At 34.9% G+C, this 14,158-nt stretch overlaps 1 protein-coding gene across 2 annotated transcripts in view; it reads right to left on the reverse strand.

The window, feature by feature from the left end:
* Positions 1-14,158, reverse strand: part of MTA3 (metastasis associated 1 family member 3) — a gene marked incomplete at both ends in the record, with an annotated part of 137,320 nt that overhangs the window by 93,833 nt on the left and 29,329 nt on the right. For both annotated transcript variants that reach the window (XM_081998504.1, XM_081998505.1), the window contains 2 exons: positions 4,917-5,034; positions 6,175-6,238. In XM_081998504.1, the coding sequence (XP_081854630.1) occupies positions 4,917-5,034; positions 6,175-6,238 (182 nt within the window). The remainder of the gene's footprint in view (positions 1-4,916; positions 5,035-6,174; positions 6,239-14,158) is intronic.

Raw genomic sequence — 14,158 nt, forward strand, 5'->3', positions numbered from 1 at the left:
TGTTTTCTTCAAAGTGTCAATGTCAATATTTAAACATTTTACATTGCCTAACAATGTTCTACCAAATCCTGGTGCAAAATAGGTTCATTCATTATTGCATGACAAACAACCTAACATCAGAAAATGTATTTCAACAAATTACACTTATTCTCTAATCTCTTTAAATTTTCTTGAAATTAAAATTTAGTATTTTATTGTTTGGTTGGGTTATTCTTAGTCAGAGAATTACTCCAAATAGTTTCACTAGACTTACATATCATAACCAGAACACAGTCATGCTAAAGCTCTTTGTTAGTTTATTTAGAAAATATCCTTTGCTTCAGAAATTTTAATTGAGCTTTGACAGACAAGGGAATAATTATTGACCTTTCCTGGCTTTGTCCCAATCTTTCCACCCAATTCACAACCCTATGAATAAATAAAAGTAAGCCATTACTTCAGAAATTACTCATTTGGCCAGTGAGGTTATTTTAAACACTTGGCTTCCGTATCTATAATAACACTTTGACTTTATTAGTTTAGCTAAGCTGTCATGCATTTTACTGTGCGACAACTACAATTAGACATGCAATAGTCTGCATAAGGCAGAAAGACTAGTGCAGGCATGTGAGAGAAACAATTTTTTGAATGCATTGAAAGAATCCCTGTAGGGAAAAAGAAATAAAAATCCCAGTTACTTAAGCATTATCCTACTTCATGATTACTGTCCCTAATGCTATGCTAGTACTTTTCTCTCTCATTCCCTGCTTTCTAGCCAACCACGTAACACAACTTGTCACTGCATCAGTTGTTCCACTGCTGAGAAATACTGGTTGAAAAGCCAGAATTTAAAAACATTTGGTTTTAAACAGATTAAGTTGTGAGATAGGGAAGGACCAATGTTCCATAGAAGTTTACCAAGTATCTAAAACAATTTGCCTTGGAGCAATTTCCCTGACCTTCCTCATACTTGTATTTCCCTGTACACAAAAAAGGACTAAATAAAATCTGTTAGTTAAGGGTGATAGCAATTTGATCATATCCAGAACAATTTATAGAAGTATGCCTTTTAACTATTCACATATCTTACAAGTTGCTGATCAAATACAGTAAGTGGATGCACCAGACAGCAGCTTTTGGCCATCACGGCAAGAACCAGGCACCTTGCTCCTCGGCTGTAAAGTAGGGATGCTTGAAAGAAGATACTCTTTGTCCAAGTGTATGCTATGGTTCTCCGAGATAAATCTTTTTTATTCTTGCTTTGTACAGAGGAGTAGAATGTTCCCCCACACTGGAAACAGATTTGCAAATAAACAACTGCGATATTCACAGAATAAGCCATGGGAGAATGTCTTGTTAAAAGCAGAGAAAGGACCTTCTTTGGTATCATACTAGCCACAAGTTAAGCCAGTGCTGTAGAATATAGTCTCCTGTTCTCCTGTGAGCAACTAAAAAGACTCTCAAAATCTTCAAACTGGAATCCAGAAAGACTGGCACACTTGGCACTGGGGGGAGAAGGAAAGGTTTCACACAGTCATTATCATTCTAATCTGACAACTTTGATCATAGTTTAACTCTCAAAGTTGCTCATAACAAAAGCCGTAAGAGATTGCTGAAAGAAATCTGGTCTGGTCTTTCTCCAAAGTTAACAGTCTTCACCAAGTATGTAATCTAAGTGATTTAGCTAAACCACTACAAACAAAAGCAGCGTAGATAAACAAGGCTTAGGCATTTTTAACCAGATTAAAACTTTTTTCATATTTGTTTACTGTAACTGTGTAAAGGATTCATGATTCACTGTATCCCAAAGTGCAAAAACCAGTTGCATCTGTAATACTTCATTATGTATCTTGATTTTAATAAACCTTTTAGTATTTTAAAAGAAAACATTAATTTCATTTTAAAAATTAAGATAAATATAAAATTATCCAATTCATTCACGGGGTGGGATGGGGAGGAGAAGGTATGCTGCATGATCCGAAGTTTGGCCTCGGCACCAGGTTTTGGATTATGTTTGATTCAAGGATCGAAAAATGGTAACATCAATGCAAGGAGGGGAAAAAAAAATAAATAAAACCTATTCCCACAAAAAGGTGCATATGTTTCTCCAATAAACACTAAAAAAAAAAGACAGTAGTCCATTCAGATAAAACAAAGTATCACAGTATACAGAAAATGCACGCAATTTGAATGTTTAATCTACTAGAACACATCAGTGTGTTTACATCAAAATAACTTAATGTTTACAGGAGATGTGGAAGGGCTTTCACAGTTCAAAGAACTTTTTAATTTTTCAGCCACTTTTGACTGGTCTTCTGAAAGCTAATCTGAACTGGCATGTTTTCAGTCATTTGAATTGGATTTATATGCCAGTAAATTTTATAAGCCTTTAAAATAAAATAACTGAAGGTGTGTGAATCTTCAATTTTATTTTTTTTTTTTAAATGGCTTTGGGGATTTTCTGGAAATGTAAAATATGCCTACCAACAACCTTCAAAAAGGTATACTTTCTTTACATTAAAATTGGTGTGAAATATTTTACGTGAGAATAAAGTTAGCAATGCTATTTTATTATGTAATACTATTATTAGATGGCATAAAACTTAATTTTTCTCAAATGATCTCCAAGTGACTTGGAAGTTGTCTAAATTCTTTCTTTTAACTTAAGGTGATTGTTCTAGGCTTTTAAAGACTTACACATTATGGCATAACAATTTAGACGTATGGATCATTACCCACTTTTAAAAATACAGGTTGAAAAATTTATTTCAAGATTCAGAAATCTTCACAGAATCCCATATTTTCCAAACATATCTATTTTATTCTACTAAGTTTAAACATTGTTTAGATTTGTTTTCATGAATAAAAAGCTTGACAGTGAGTGGATTAACTTCCAGGCTGTCAGCTTACATAAAGACACAGTAACAGCTGAATCATCATCTTCTTTTCCTTGGAGGTGAGAAGGCTATAGAAACATTTAAATAACAATAAATCAAAACTACAATAATTCAGATATTTTTATCCTCCTAAAACCAATCTCTTTTTTCCACCAGCCACTGGAAATACATGCAGATTAATCCAGCTAAACTGCTGAAGCTGTTCTCTGTATACCACCAGGTCTTTGGTTTGTGGGCAACTTGGTTGTTTCTGAACCTTATTAACTGACAGACTATTATTGCCTACTAAAGACAGCAAGAAGAGTCCATCACTTATTGCACTTTGGGGATTAATGGGGAGTGAGAAAAATAAGACAGTAACACACACTGAAATCCTCTCTTCATGATGTAAGAGAAAGATCATCTACTCATTTAACTGAATCAAGGATTTAACTCAGAAAGTTAAGCCCCAGAAGACCTTAGTAACATAACTTTTAATAAATATGGAATCTGATTTTAGAAAAAAAATAAGTAAAATTTCCATGGGAAAACATTTACTTTGTATGTAGCATTCACTATTCCATAATTAGGCTCTGCCTTTAGTAATTTAAGTAGCAGAATCCAGTAGGGAAAGACTTCCTGCCTGGCAGACAACCCCGGCTCATCTGAAAACCCAGTAATTCAACCAGCTACTTCAGAAGCACATCAATACTTCCTGGCTACTTGATACACACATTGAGACAGTCATTTTCTTTTAGTCCTCTGGGAAGCTTTCCCCTTGAGCATATGAATGTCTACATAATTATTTGTTTCCCCCTGATAGCCGCATTTTATAGTGAGAATAGCAGTATATCATATTCTAGTCATAAACTTGTTCCCAAACAAGTCTGTATGCCTTATAAACAAATCTGGAGACTTCCTATAGTTTATTTCTGGTTATTAAAAGAAGAGTCAGAGTAATAATGCAGGTGAGATACTAAACAGCATCCATTATAAAATAATCTACCACTTGCCAGAAATAAATTCATTCTTGTTTTATACAGTTTAGTAAATAAGCTTTGTAGAAACAGTACTTGTTTAGTACTAAAGAAAAAGCATAGCAGAAAAAAAAAAAGCCCATGATGAATGGAAACCACACCATTTAAGATTACAAATATGTATATTTGGGGCATTCAGAACTCCTTTAACTTAGTTCAAGTGATATCCCTGCCACATCATCTTTTCTAATTAAGGAATAAATACCAAGATTCTTGAAAATAGTATCTATGTCCAGATACTTCCCAGGAAACTTTTTCTTTTGTTAGCACTCAATGTAGAGTGCACATTTCACTGACAAAACCAGATCATTTTAGAATTTGCTAAGTAAATACAATTGCAAATATAATAAGACACAGCTGCTCACGCATCTTAAATAACATCCAAACACTAAATAAATACTGCACTTGAAATTTAGTTTAAAAGAATAAAGTTCCTATGTAGCAAAAGGTAGTTGTGCTAGATTATAAATAAATTCAATTCAATTCAATTCAATTAAAAAAATACCAGTGATTTTAGAGATATGCCAAGGCTTGTAACATTTGTTTCAATCATGCTACAAAACAGACAAGATGCTTTGATAGAAGCCAGTATTTTAAAATAAGACGACACGAAGACACACATTTTCTATACAGGCCTGTTTTAAAAGGGAGAGAAACAATACAATACATTTTTCACTTATTTTATTACCATGCTATTGTTCTACAAAATGGGTTGGCCCTCAACATCCTTCCATGAGACCTATATCAAAGGACTAACTGGAAGGTACAAATAAATAAACAAATATTGAATACCCAAATTGTGTTATGTACAACTTTGAAAGAGACACTGTCTTTTCAACAGCTATTCAAGTATCCTTTCTTTCTTTCTTTCTTTACTGTATCTACTGGTATTCATCAATTTTCTAAGACCTACTATTTTACTTCCTCTCTCTATGCTTATTAGTTTAGTTCAGAAAGTCAGCATAAGTAATAATGCAAGATGAGGATTTTTTCTTTTTTTATTAATCAAAGATCATATATTTACCTTCTGCAAGCATGTCTGGCACATCTGCTTGATATCTGGGCCCCACTCTGATTTCTCCCTTGTCTGCTAAAAGCGTTTTCAGTGATGGATCATATACCAATGAATAAAAAAAAGTATCCTAAAAAAGAACACATGTTTGCAACAGCATAATGATTTTTAAAATTAAGTTTGTAAAACTGTATCACACTCCACTTGGAAATTATTGAAGTAACTCCCCTCACACACTTTTACAGAGCACAGGTTTGGTACATTAATCCTTACTTTAAATAATGCAGATGTTTCATAAGTACTTTTAAATGGCTAATTGAAGCTTCTCTCATTGCTAGGAGTTATTTCAGAACGGCAATAATGAAAAGATTCATACACAAAAATATATCAATGGATTTGAAAAGAATTAATGTTAGCTGCTTTTGGAATGTAACACGTTTCCTTTTCTAAATACCTCTACTATACCATTTTGCACTATAAATTAGTCTCAAGAAGCATAAAACATGGTCAAGTGTCTGAAGAGGGCTTAAACAAAAATAGTATTGGCATATCTGGTACAGTCACCTGAAGCACAGAATAAGGCCTGTTTTCAGGAACATTTTTACCGATCATTATCAATGGTTTTGGTGTAGAAATTTAAAAATAAACACATGCTAATTTCAGCTAAAAAAACAGTCTGCCTGATGTTATATTAACATGCTCCAAAGAAAAATATGGTTATTTTTAAATTCCTGGGGTTATTTTGAATTCTTGGAGAATTTTCTTCCCCTCTAGTTCCTTCCACAGAAAATGAAAGGTGAAGAAACACTTTCCATACAGTAATTCAGAGCCCTTAAAATTAAACTCCTATGCTAAATTGCCCTCTACAGGAACCTCTCTTGCTCTCTCTGTCCACTGACTACAGAAGATTCTTCTTTCTAGAACACCCTCTAGGGGAAAAAAAAAACCAAAAGGGCGGTGGGGGAAGATGCCATGTGAATTCTCCCTTAAGTATCCACTAGAGGAAAAAGTCTGTATATTTTTCTTTTGTAACATACCATATGAATTACTTCAAATTAATTATTTTCTAAACACAACATTCATAATAAACCCATCATTTAAGAATGTCTATTAAGTACTTATCCAATAACACTTTTAACAACACAGTTTTTCTAGCTTACCATTCAAGAAGAGACTTTCAAAGTATTATTTGCCCATTTATCAAAAATACTGCCACAAAAAAACCCATAAAGCCATCCTAATATTTACCCAAATAGAAGTCACATATTACCTCTTTCTCCAGATACGACAGCACAGACTCTGTCTCATTCAGAAGTGCAACACTGCATTTTCCCCTACACAAACATAAGGAAAAATTAAAAGTTCAATTTTTCATTAAGTCAGAAAGTTTTTTGCAAGAAAATTATCTACACATACTTTATAAACTTTTAAATTAAAAATATAGTAAAATGCATTTTGCCATACTTTTAAGATATCAAAATTAACATCAAACCAACAAAATGAATGACTGTACTGACTCAAGCACTTCAAATACATAACAATCCTGCAGAACTGGGAAACAGTTTCAGAAATAGAGAAGCTATTTTATCCTGAAGGAACAAGAGGTACTACGGTAAACAATAAATACACATACAATTAATAAAAAGGCCTGAATGAATGAAACATCACCTCCAAGTGACTCACCTCCTGCAAGTTCAGTGCCTAATTTGAAAACAAATAACCAAAACTAGAAACAATATATCAGGTTTTACCAATGACCTGTAAAAGTAAAGTATTTTTCTTTTTTGAATGGCATTATTTCTCATAATTAATCCTGGAATTCTATTCATTTCTTTTATGGCCACATTAAAATGCTAACTACCACATTTCTGTGCAGGCTGCCAGTAGAAAGCTGCCCATTATTCAGTCATGGTACAGATCTGCCCACGTATAACGCATGTAGATAACGCACTGGGAGTTGGACCCCACCACCCCCACTCCTTTTCTCTCATCCCCTTCTCTCCAAACATTCCTTCAGCCTCAAATTCCTCTACCTCTGACTTCCTTGCAAATAGTCTGCAGAATTATTTTCAACAAACGGTATTTTAAAGAAAAACACATAGGTGTGGATGAAGAATGTTGTGTGCTGAATCATCTTGCTAGCAACTGGCATTTTTATGCGATCATTTTCAACTGAACTACCATTTTATAATATTATATATTTATACCCCTTAAATACAACACCTTGTATTTCATGCACCCAAGTTTTATTCAATTCCTATCATTTTAGTTGGTATTTACCCGGAGGTTCCAGTGGCCTTATACAGATGGCTATAGGACCCCTGCCCAGAACACCCTTCTCCCATGGAACAGACCAGCACACAAATACAGAAAGGGTAATTGTTTGCAGAGACGTCCATGATTTTAAGATAACACCAAGGAAGTTACTGTAAAAAGCATCATTCCCTTCAGTGAATGTTGACTGTTAAACTCAACCAAAAGCATTAGCTGCCAACTGTTAACGGCTGATCACTAAGCAAACATACCCAGCTGATGGCTTACTCATTACCATTGCACATCACAGGAAATGGGGTTAAACTACTCATTAAATCTGCAGTATATATAACCTCCTAAATTTCTGTTAATCTCCATATTTGTCAGGAGAACCACACCAAAGAGAAAAACCATGAGGCTCACCTTTTTAAACCACATTACAACAAGACTTGGAAGTCTTTCTCTAAGGCATGTATCTAAAAACCCAGACCTTCTCTGGATTACTTTATCCTCCTCAGTGTTTTGGAACTTTGTTCATTAATGTTTTTAAACAATTTCAGATAATTGGGACAGAAGAAGCTATATCAAATAAAGAATCAATATAACAGGATAAAATCTGACTATTCTAACCTAGACAGAGAGAAAAAAAGGGGAGCTAACTACCTACAGAGCAAGTAAAGTGAAATAGAATATACACTGCATTTACCAGATTGTAAGATCAGTTACGCACCAAGATAAAATGATACTCTCTGCAAGGACACAGGATTTCTGAAAGTTTTGAGCATTATTTAGGCTGGTAGAGTACAATGCCATAGTTTCGCTCTTATACCGGTGGAGTCTCCTATGTGAAACATGTCACAAAAACTAACCAAACTAAGGTAGAAATTACAAAGAAATACCCAGCTTTCATGAAATGAAAAAAAAAAATTAAGACTTGAAGAGCTCTCTAATATTCATTCAGATATGAAACCTTCTTCCACTTACCTGACTGATTCTCTGACTTAAGCTATATTCCTCCACCAAGCAGTATTCATGACTTAACTGGTATCAACAGGATGAATTTCTAGTAGATAGCATCAGAAGAGCTCAATGATGCTAAGGTTATATCACAGAATCAGAATCACAGAATCACTAGGTTGGAAAGGACCTTCAAGATCATCAAGTCCAACCATTAATCCAGCGCCACCATGTCCCCTAAACCATGTCCTGAAGTGCCACATCCACACGTTTTTTGAACACTTCCAGAGATGGCGACTCCACCACCTCCCTGGGCAGCCTGTTCCAATGCCTGACCACTCTCTCGGTGAAGAAATTTTTCCTAATATCCAATCTAAACCTCCCCTGGCGCAACTTGAGGCCATTTCCTCTTGTCCTATATCTGGTTTTGACCTTTTTCTTAAATTAAAAGTATTCATAGAAATTATTTTTACTTCCTATAGAATTAGGCAAAATTTATCTTGTATGAATGTTAAGGGAGAGTTTCAGATACTTCAGCAAAGTAAAAATAAAATAAGTTAGCTTTTTAAATAAAATTTAAAGAGCAAACAAAAAAATAAGTTAGCTTTTATGTCTTCACTTACAATTTAATTCTGATGAGACAAAATTGTCCTTTCAGAATCCTTTCTGCTCTTAGATGCACTTACATTTAAACTGGTCACAAATAAAAAGTTCTTCCATTGAGCTGATGACAATACCAACAAAACTTGTTACGTTATTAACTAAATCAGTAATAAAAAGTAATTTCAAGGTCTTGCAGTGAAAGGAGACAACAAAGCTTGCTTATATATATATGCTTATGGTATTACCAGCCTCTATCATATAAACCACTCAGGATTCAACTGCTTCCCCTGTCCTAGTAACTTTTCTTTCTTTAAAGCATTAACCACGTGAAAGCTATTTTCACATTACACCTTCCTTTGCTCCCATTCATTACAAGCTTTCGTCCGTCTGCTTATAACCTTTTTTATACCCTTCAGGTGACTGCACCAGTAGATTGACAATTCCTGATCTTTTACACCCATCAGCTAAGGGATGCCTAACAACCTATTTCTCCATGCCTACAACCAACCCACTTCCGCATTTTAATGAAGCCCTTCTGTTACGATATAGAAATGAGAGTCGAACACTTTGAACGAAAATACACTAATACTACTTTGGAAAAAATGCCTTAATAAGGATTTCTTTAACAGCCCTAGCAGAAAGCCAGGGCCATATAGTCCCAAAACCAAAATGCTAGCCATCTGTAACTGAAACCGCAAAGCACAGAGATGCTAATGAGGCTTGTAGGGAAATGGCAAGACATACTAGTCATCATGGTAGGTAGCGAACATAAGGGTTTTTTTTCCTCTCCCTTCCCTGTTTTGAGGAACTATTTTTCCTTTTGGTTTGTTTTTTGGTTGGGGGGGGGATATTTTTTTGCTTGTTTTACTGTGAAACAAAGAAAAGAAGAATTAAAAAAAAAGAACCAGAAAATAAATGACAGTTCGTGGCTAAGACTGTCTTGGACAATTCAATAGGGAGCTAATGAAAAATAACACTCTTAAGAAGTCAGTTAGTATGTTAGTCCTTAAGGAGAGATTTCAAAGAGAGCAGGCAGAGATAGGGCCTAACAGGCCTTGAAAACTGAAGACAAAAGTGCACCACGTTTGAGTGAGACCCAATGGAGGAATGAAAAACATGTGGGAACATAATTCAGACAAGCCCATGACAACGATCAATATTTAGAACAGAAAAGTATGACAAGACTTCCCTTACTAACCTGTTCCAATGAAGACACAAGACGATGATAACCAGCTCAAGAATTTAAGCTGTATGAGAAAAGTGGTACCAAGGCTATTATACAAGACAATGTTACGAAAAGATTTCAACATAGCCTGCTTAAACAACCTGGAGCAAAACACCAAATTCTCAGGAAGACACACTTAATGAGTAGCTGAGGAAAAAAAATAAATGAAAAATATCAGACTTCTTGTTCGCACTGTCTGCATAATTGTCCTTTATTTTTTCTTAAAGTAATAAAAAATATAGTTTCAAATATGTACCAAAATTTTAAAAGTTATGCAAACATTGATCTTTTAAAGCTACCAAAATGAATCAAAATCAACAGCAACTGTTTTGATCTTTTAAAGTCCTTGTTTGTTTCAGCACAGCCCCTACTTTTAAACGAGTGGGAAGCTCTACAATTCCTTTTCTGCTATTCTTGCAGGTTATTTCTTCATGTTTTCACCAGTCAAGTAAGCCCACAAGACACAAATCTTACTTTAATAAGGATTTCTTGAGACAGAAGGTATGCAAACAAAAATGACAGAAAGAAAGTACAAAAGAAACAAAATCGTTAGTGCCTGTTAACCAGGACAAACTATAGGAGTGGAAAAGACAACGTCATGGGTATGGTATCATGCCATTTAAGTTTCCTATTGTAATGCAGAAGCAATCTGGGTAAGGTTAACGCAGTGTAAGAACTCTCAGAACTCAGTGCTCTGAGTTCCCACCAAGTCAATGAAACGTGATATGCATTGGTCATTCAGGCACAAACTGAAGAAAGAAAATAATACATGCAGGTAGGACCTCACAGCCTTCAAAATTCTTCAATAAACAATTATTAAATACTCTCCTGAATATGACAGAATGAGGTTGGGTAATTCTGTACCAACTGTCTCTTGTAGATCTCCATCAAGAAATGTTGGTCTCAATGGAGATTTGGAACACAGAAGTGTGAGTCACAAGCTACATAGTCTGAGAACAAATATAACAGGAGGGAATATTAGGAAATATTATGCTTATGAGGAAAATCTGATTTGATTTTAACATATGTTCACAGAATCACAAGGTTGGAAAGGACCTTCAAGATCATCAAGTCCAACCATTAATCCAGCACCACCATGTTCCCTAAACCATGTCCTGAAGTGCCACATCCACACGTTTTTTGAACACTTCCAGTTGTTACTTCGTTGTTACTTCAACGAAAACCAGAGATTAAACTAAAAAGAAGGTGCATAATGAAGAGGGGTAGAAAGGTTTTGTGCAGGAGTAGAACTCAGGAGTAACCTTTCCCATAAAGGGAAAGAACAGGAAAAGGTACAGATATTGAGGAGAGGAGAGCACTACCTTAAATAAAAAAGGGTTTTCCTGAACTGTCTTAAATGGGAAAGTGTTTTGAAGATTTCCAATCAAGCTACCACTTTGAGCCAACTCTTGATCCCTCACAAGTAGTCCAAATGGCAATGATGATCACCAAACCACAGACTAGGAACTGTGGAGTCCAAAGAGCTTTGGCTAATTATATGAAATTGATTCCCCAGTTATGGCAAGCCAATACTGAGTGCTTCTGTGTTTTACTTTTAAGCCTAGTTTGAGGGGCACAGAATGATGCCAACAGACATACAAAAAAGTATTTATAAATTTCAAGTTCTCCAGACTGCAAAGATATTTACAACTGGAGAGCAAGCTATTGCACAACACTAAAACCAAGAAAAATAAAAGCATCATCATAGGGATTTAAATCTGCAACAGACCCCTAACTAGGGTTTGACTTTTAAAATATTCAATTAATATCTAGAATTGACAGAAGATCTGCATTGTATTGATTCATACTTAACTGGCTTGAGTTTGACTCTGCCCATGTACAGAGCCATCTCAAATACAATAAAACAAACAAACAAAAAATATCTGATAGGTGAATACTGAGATTTATGTCTCCAATAAAATCATACCAATCTCCCAAACAGCACAAAATTGTGTATCTGTGGCCAAAAGACAGATCAATAAACTTGGTACTACCTGATTAACACACTCTTGATCAAATAAAACTAAAACCAGAATGCACATCAAATTGATTTATGTACGTCTAAATGAACCAGTAAATGCCCAGCTTCTAAACATATGCATAGATCACATGGATGGCCCATATGATCTTTTAACGTTGCATGTGGCTTTTAGTCAAAAATTCAGAGTTTTAATCTTAATTAGAACTGGAGTGCTGATTCTCAGCAGTCCAAATTGATGAGATTTAAAGGCAGTATCTTGGAGAGACTACATGCACAACTACATGGATTTAAAAGTAATTTGTAGATAATGTTCAAATTTTTTGGCATATTCTTAAGGTTCTAACTTTATACAGTTCTCACCACTGTTGTCTAGTCACAATCTAAATATGAAAAAGCATTCCGAACGTGAAAAAAATTTACAAAAGACAAAATTAAAGGACACTTTGCATTCAGTAACAACTTATGCCATTTATATGTTTAAACTACTACATTGTTAGCTGAAGAGCCACCGCATTCAACAACTCTACCAGGAGATCTTACTTTAAGAGTTGTATAAAATGTTAAGAGGTAAATGTATGGATCCATGAACATACATACATTTAAAACAAGCTTTAACACACTAGCCCTTAAAGCTGGATTTACACAAATATTGTTCCAGTCTTACATTACTGACTGAATCTTGTGTTCAGTAGCTGAGAAGGGTCTGCAAGAAAACACTGAGTAGAAAGAACAATGCATTGAGTGCCACGGAGAGAGGCAAATGTTTTCTTGGTCTGAGCACAGTAAAACTACATGTTTCGCTATCTCAAAATAAGCATAACCGTATATATACACTTCTTATAAACTACTGTAGGAAACTCAAGTAATTTATATTTTTCCTCTATGGATTCATTCATGCTAAAGGAGTAAAAAAATTGTTAACCTTCTAGCGCAGCAGCAGCAACACACATGTATTGAACAAAAACACAGGAGGCTGGTTAGGAATGACTTTTCGGTGTGATATTACAAGGTCGCCCAGCTCAGAAGCAATGCACATCACTCCATACAACTGAACTTACAAGTTTTGCAATGAAAGACTCCTATTTTGTAATTATGTCACTACAGGGAAGTATGTACTGATTTTCAGGCATTTAAGTGACAACCTTCCACCGATAAATACACTTTTTCTTATACTGTTGCTAGTACTGGCTATTGACCACATCTGAAAACAAGATTCTGACCTAGACTGAATTTTCATCTTAATTTGTGTAAGAATTCTCCAAATTCTACTGGAAAAGAAAAAAAAGGAAAAAAAAAAAAATCAGACATGCTTCAAAAGTCCCTTTAATCTAAATAAACTCAGTCCACAAAGGAAGAATTCCTTTCTTAACATTCCAAATCATCAGGTAAGCACATGCTTATGCAAAGTAGATTCACTCCTTATCCAGTCTGATTTATGCCAGGAACTAAATCAGGCTTATACGGCTCAAAGAAAGCTCTTGAAAATTAGCTAAAATTTGTATCTCATATATATACACACACACTAAGAAGTATCACACCCTTACAGGCAGTTTGTAAGCACTACATGTTTTTATAAATTTTGCATACTTAATGCTACTTTTTCTGGTATGTCTACAAAGCGGTACCAACCAAAGCTACTTTTAATCTACCCAGGAGCTAGGGGATAATTTGGGGGGGGAGCGGGGGAACAACAAAAAAAACCTAAAAAACCAAGCAAACAAAAAAATCAAACCAAACCAAGCCCCCAAAACACTCCAACCCAACCACCAAAGAAACAAACAAAACCAAAAAAACACCAAACTCTAAAAAAATAAGATACTGTGTTCTGAACTGCATTACTGACCGGAATGATCAAAAGATACTCTCTCTTTTTTTTTTTTTTCTCCTGTAAAAATGTATTAAACTAATACCGGGAACAATTTCAGATCTGAGGGAAACCAAGTTTCTTATAGCTTGATACTTCAGAAGTTTAAGTATGCTTTATTGTATGCTGACATGTAAAAATACGCGAAGGCTTCAGATTCGCTGATAAAAATTAAAGAACTCGTCTCCTTATCAGACCATTTGGAAGCCCTTTAATGTCATACATGCACAGGCATTCCGCACAAATATTCACCTTCTCCTCAATGACATTAATCAGCTTTTAATAAAATGATCTTATGCAATCACAATCTTTAAAAGGCTCACGAAGTCCCTTCTGCATGGGAATGGAAGTAATAAACCAAGCCAAAAGCA

The sequence above is a fragment of the Phaethon aethereus genome (genome assembly GCF_964289735.1).
Source record: "Phaethon aethereus genome assembly, chromosome: 3".
NCBI classification, from domain to species: domain Eukaryota; kingdom Metazoa; phylum Chordata; class Aves; order Phaethontiformes; family Phaethontidae; genus Phaethon; species Phaethon aethereus.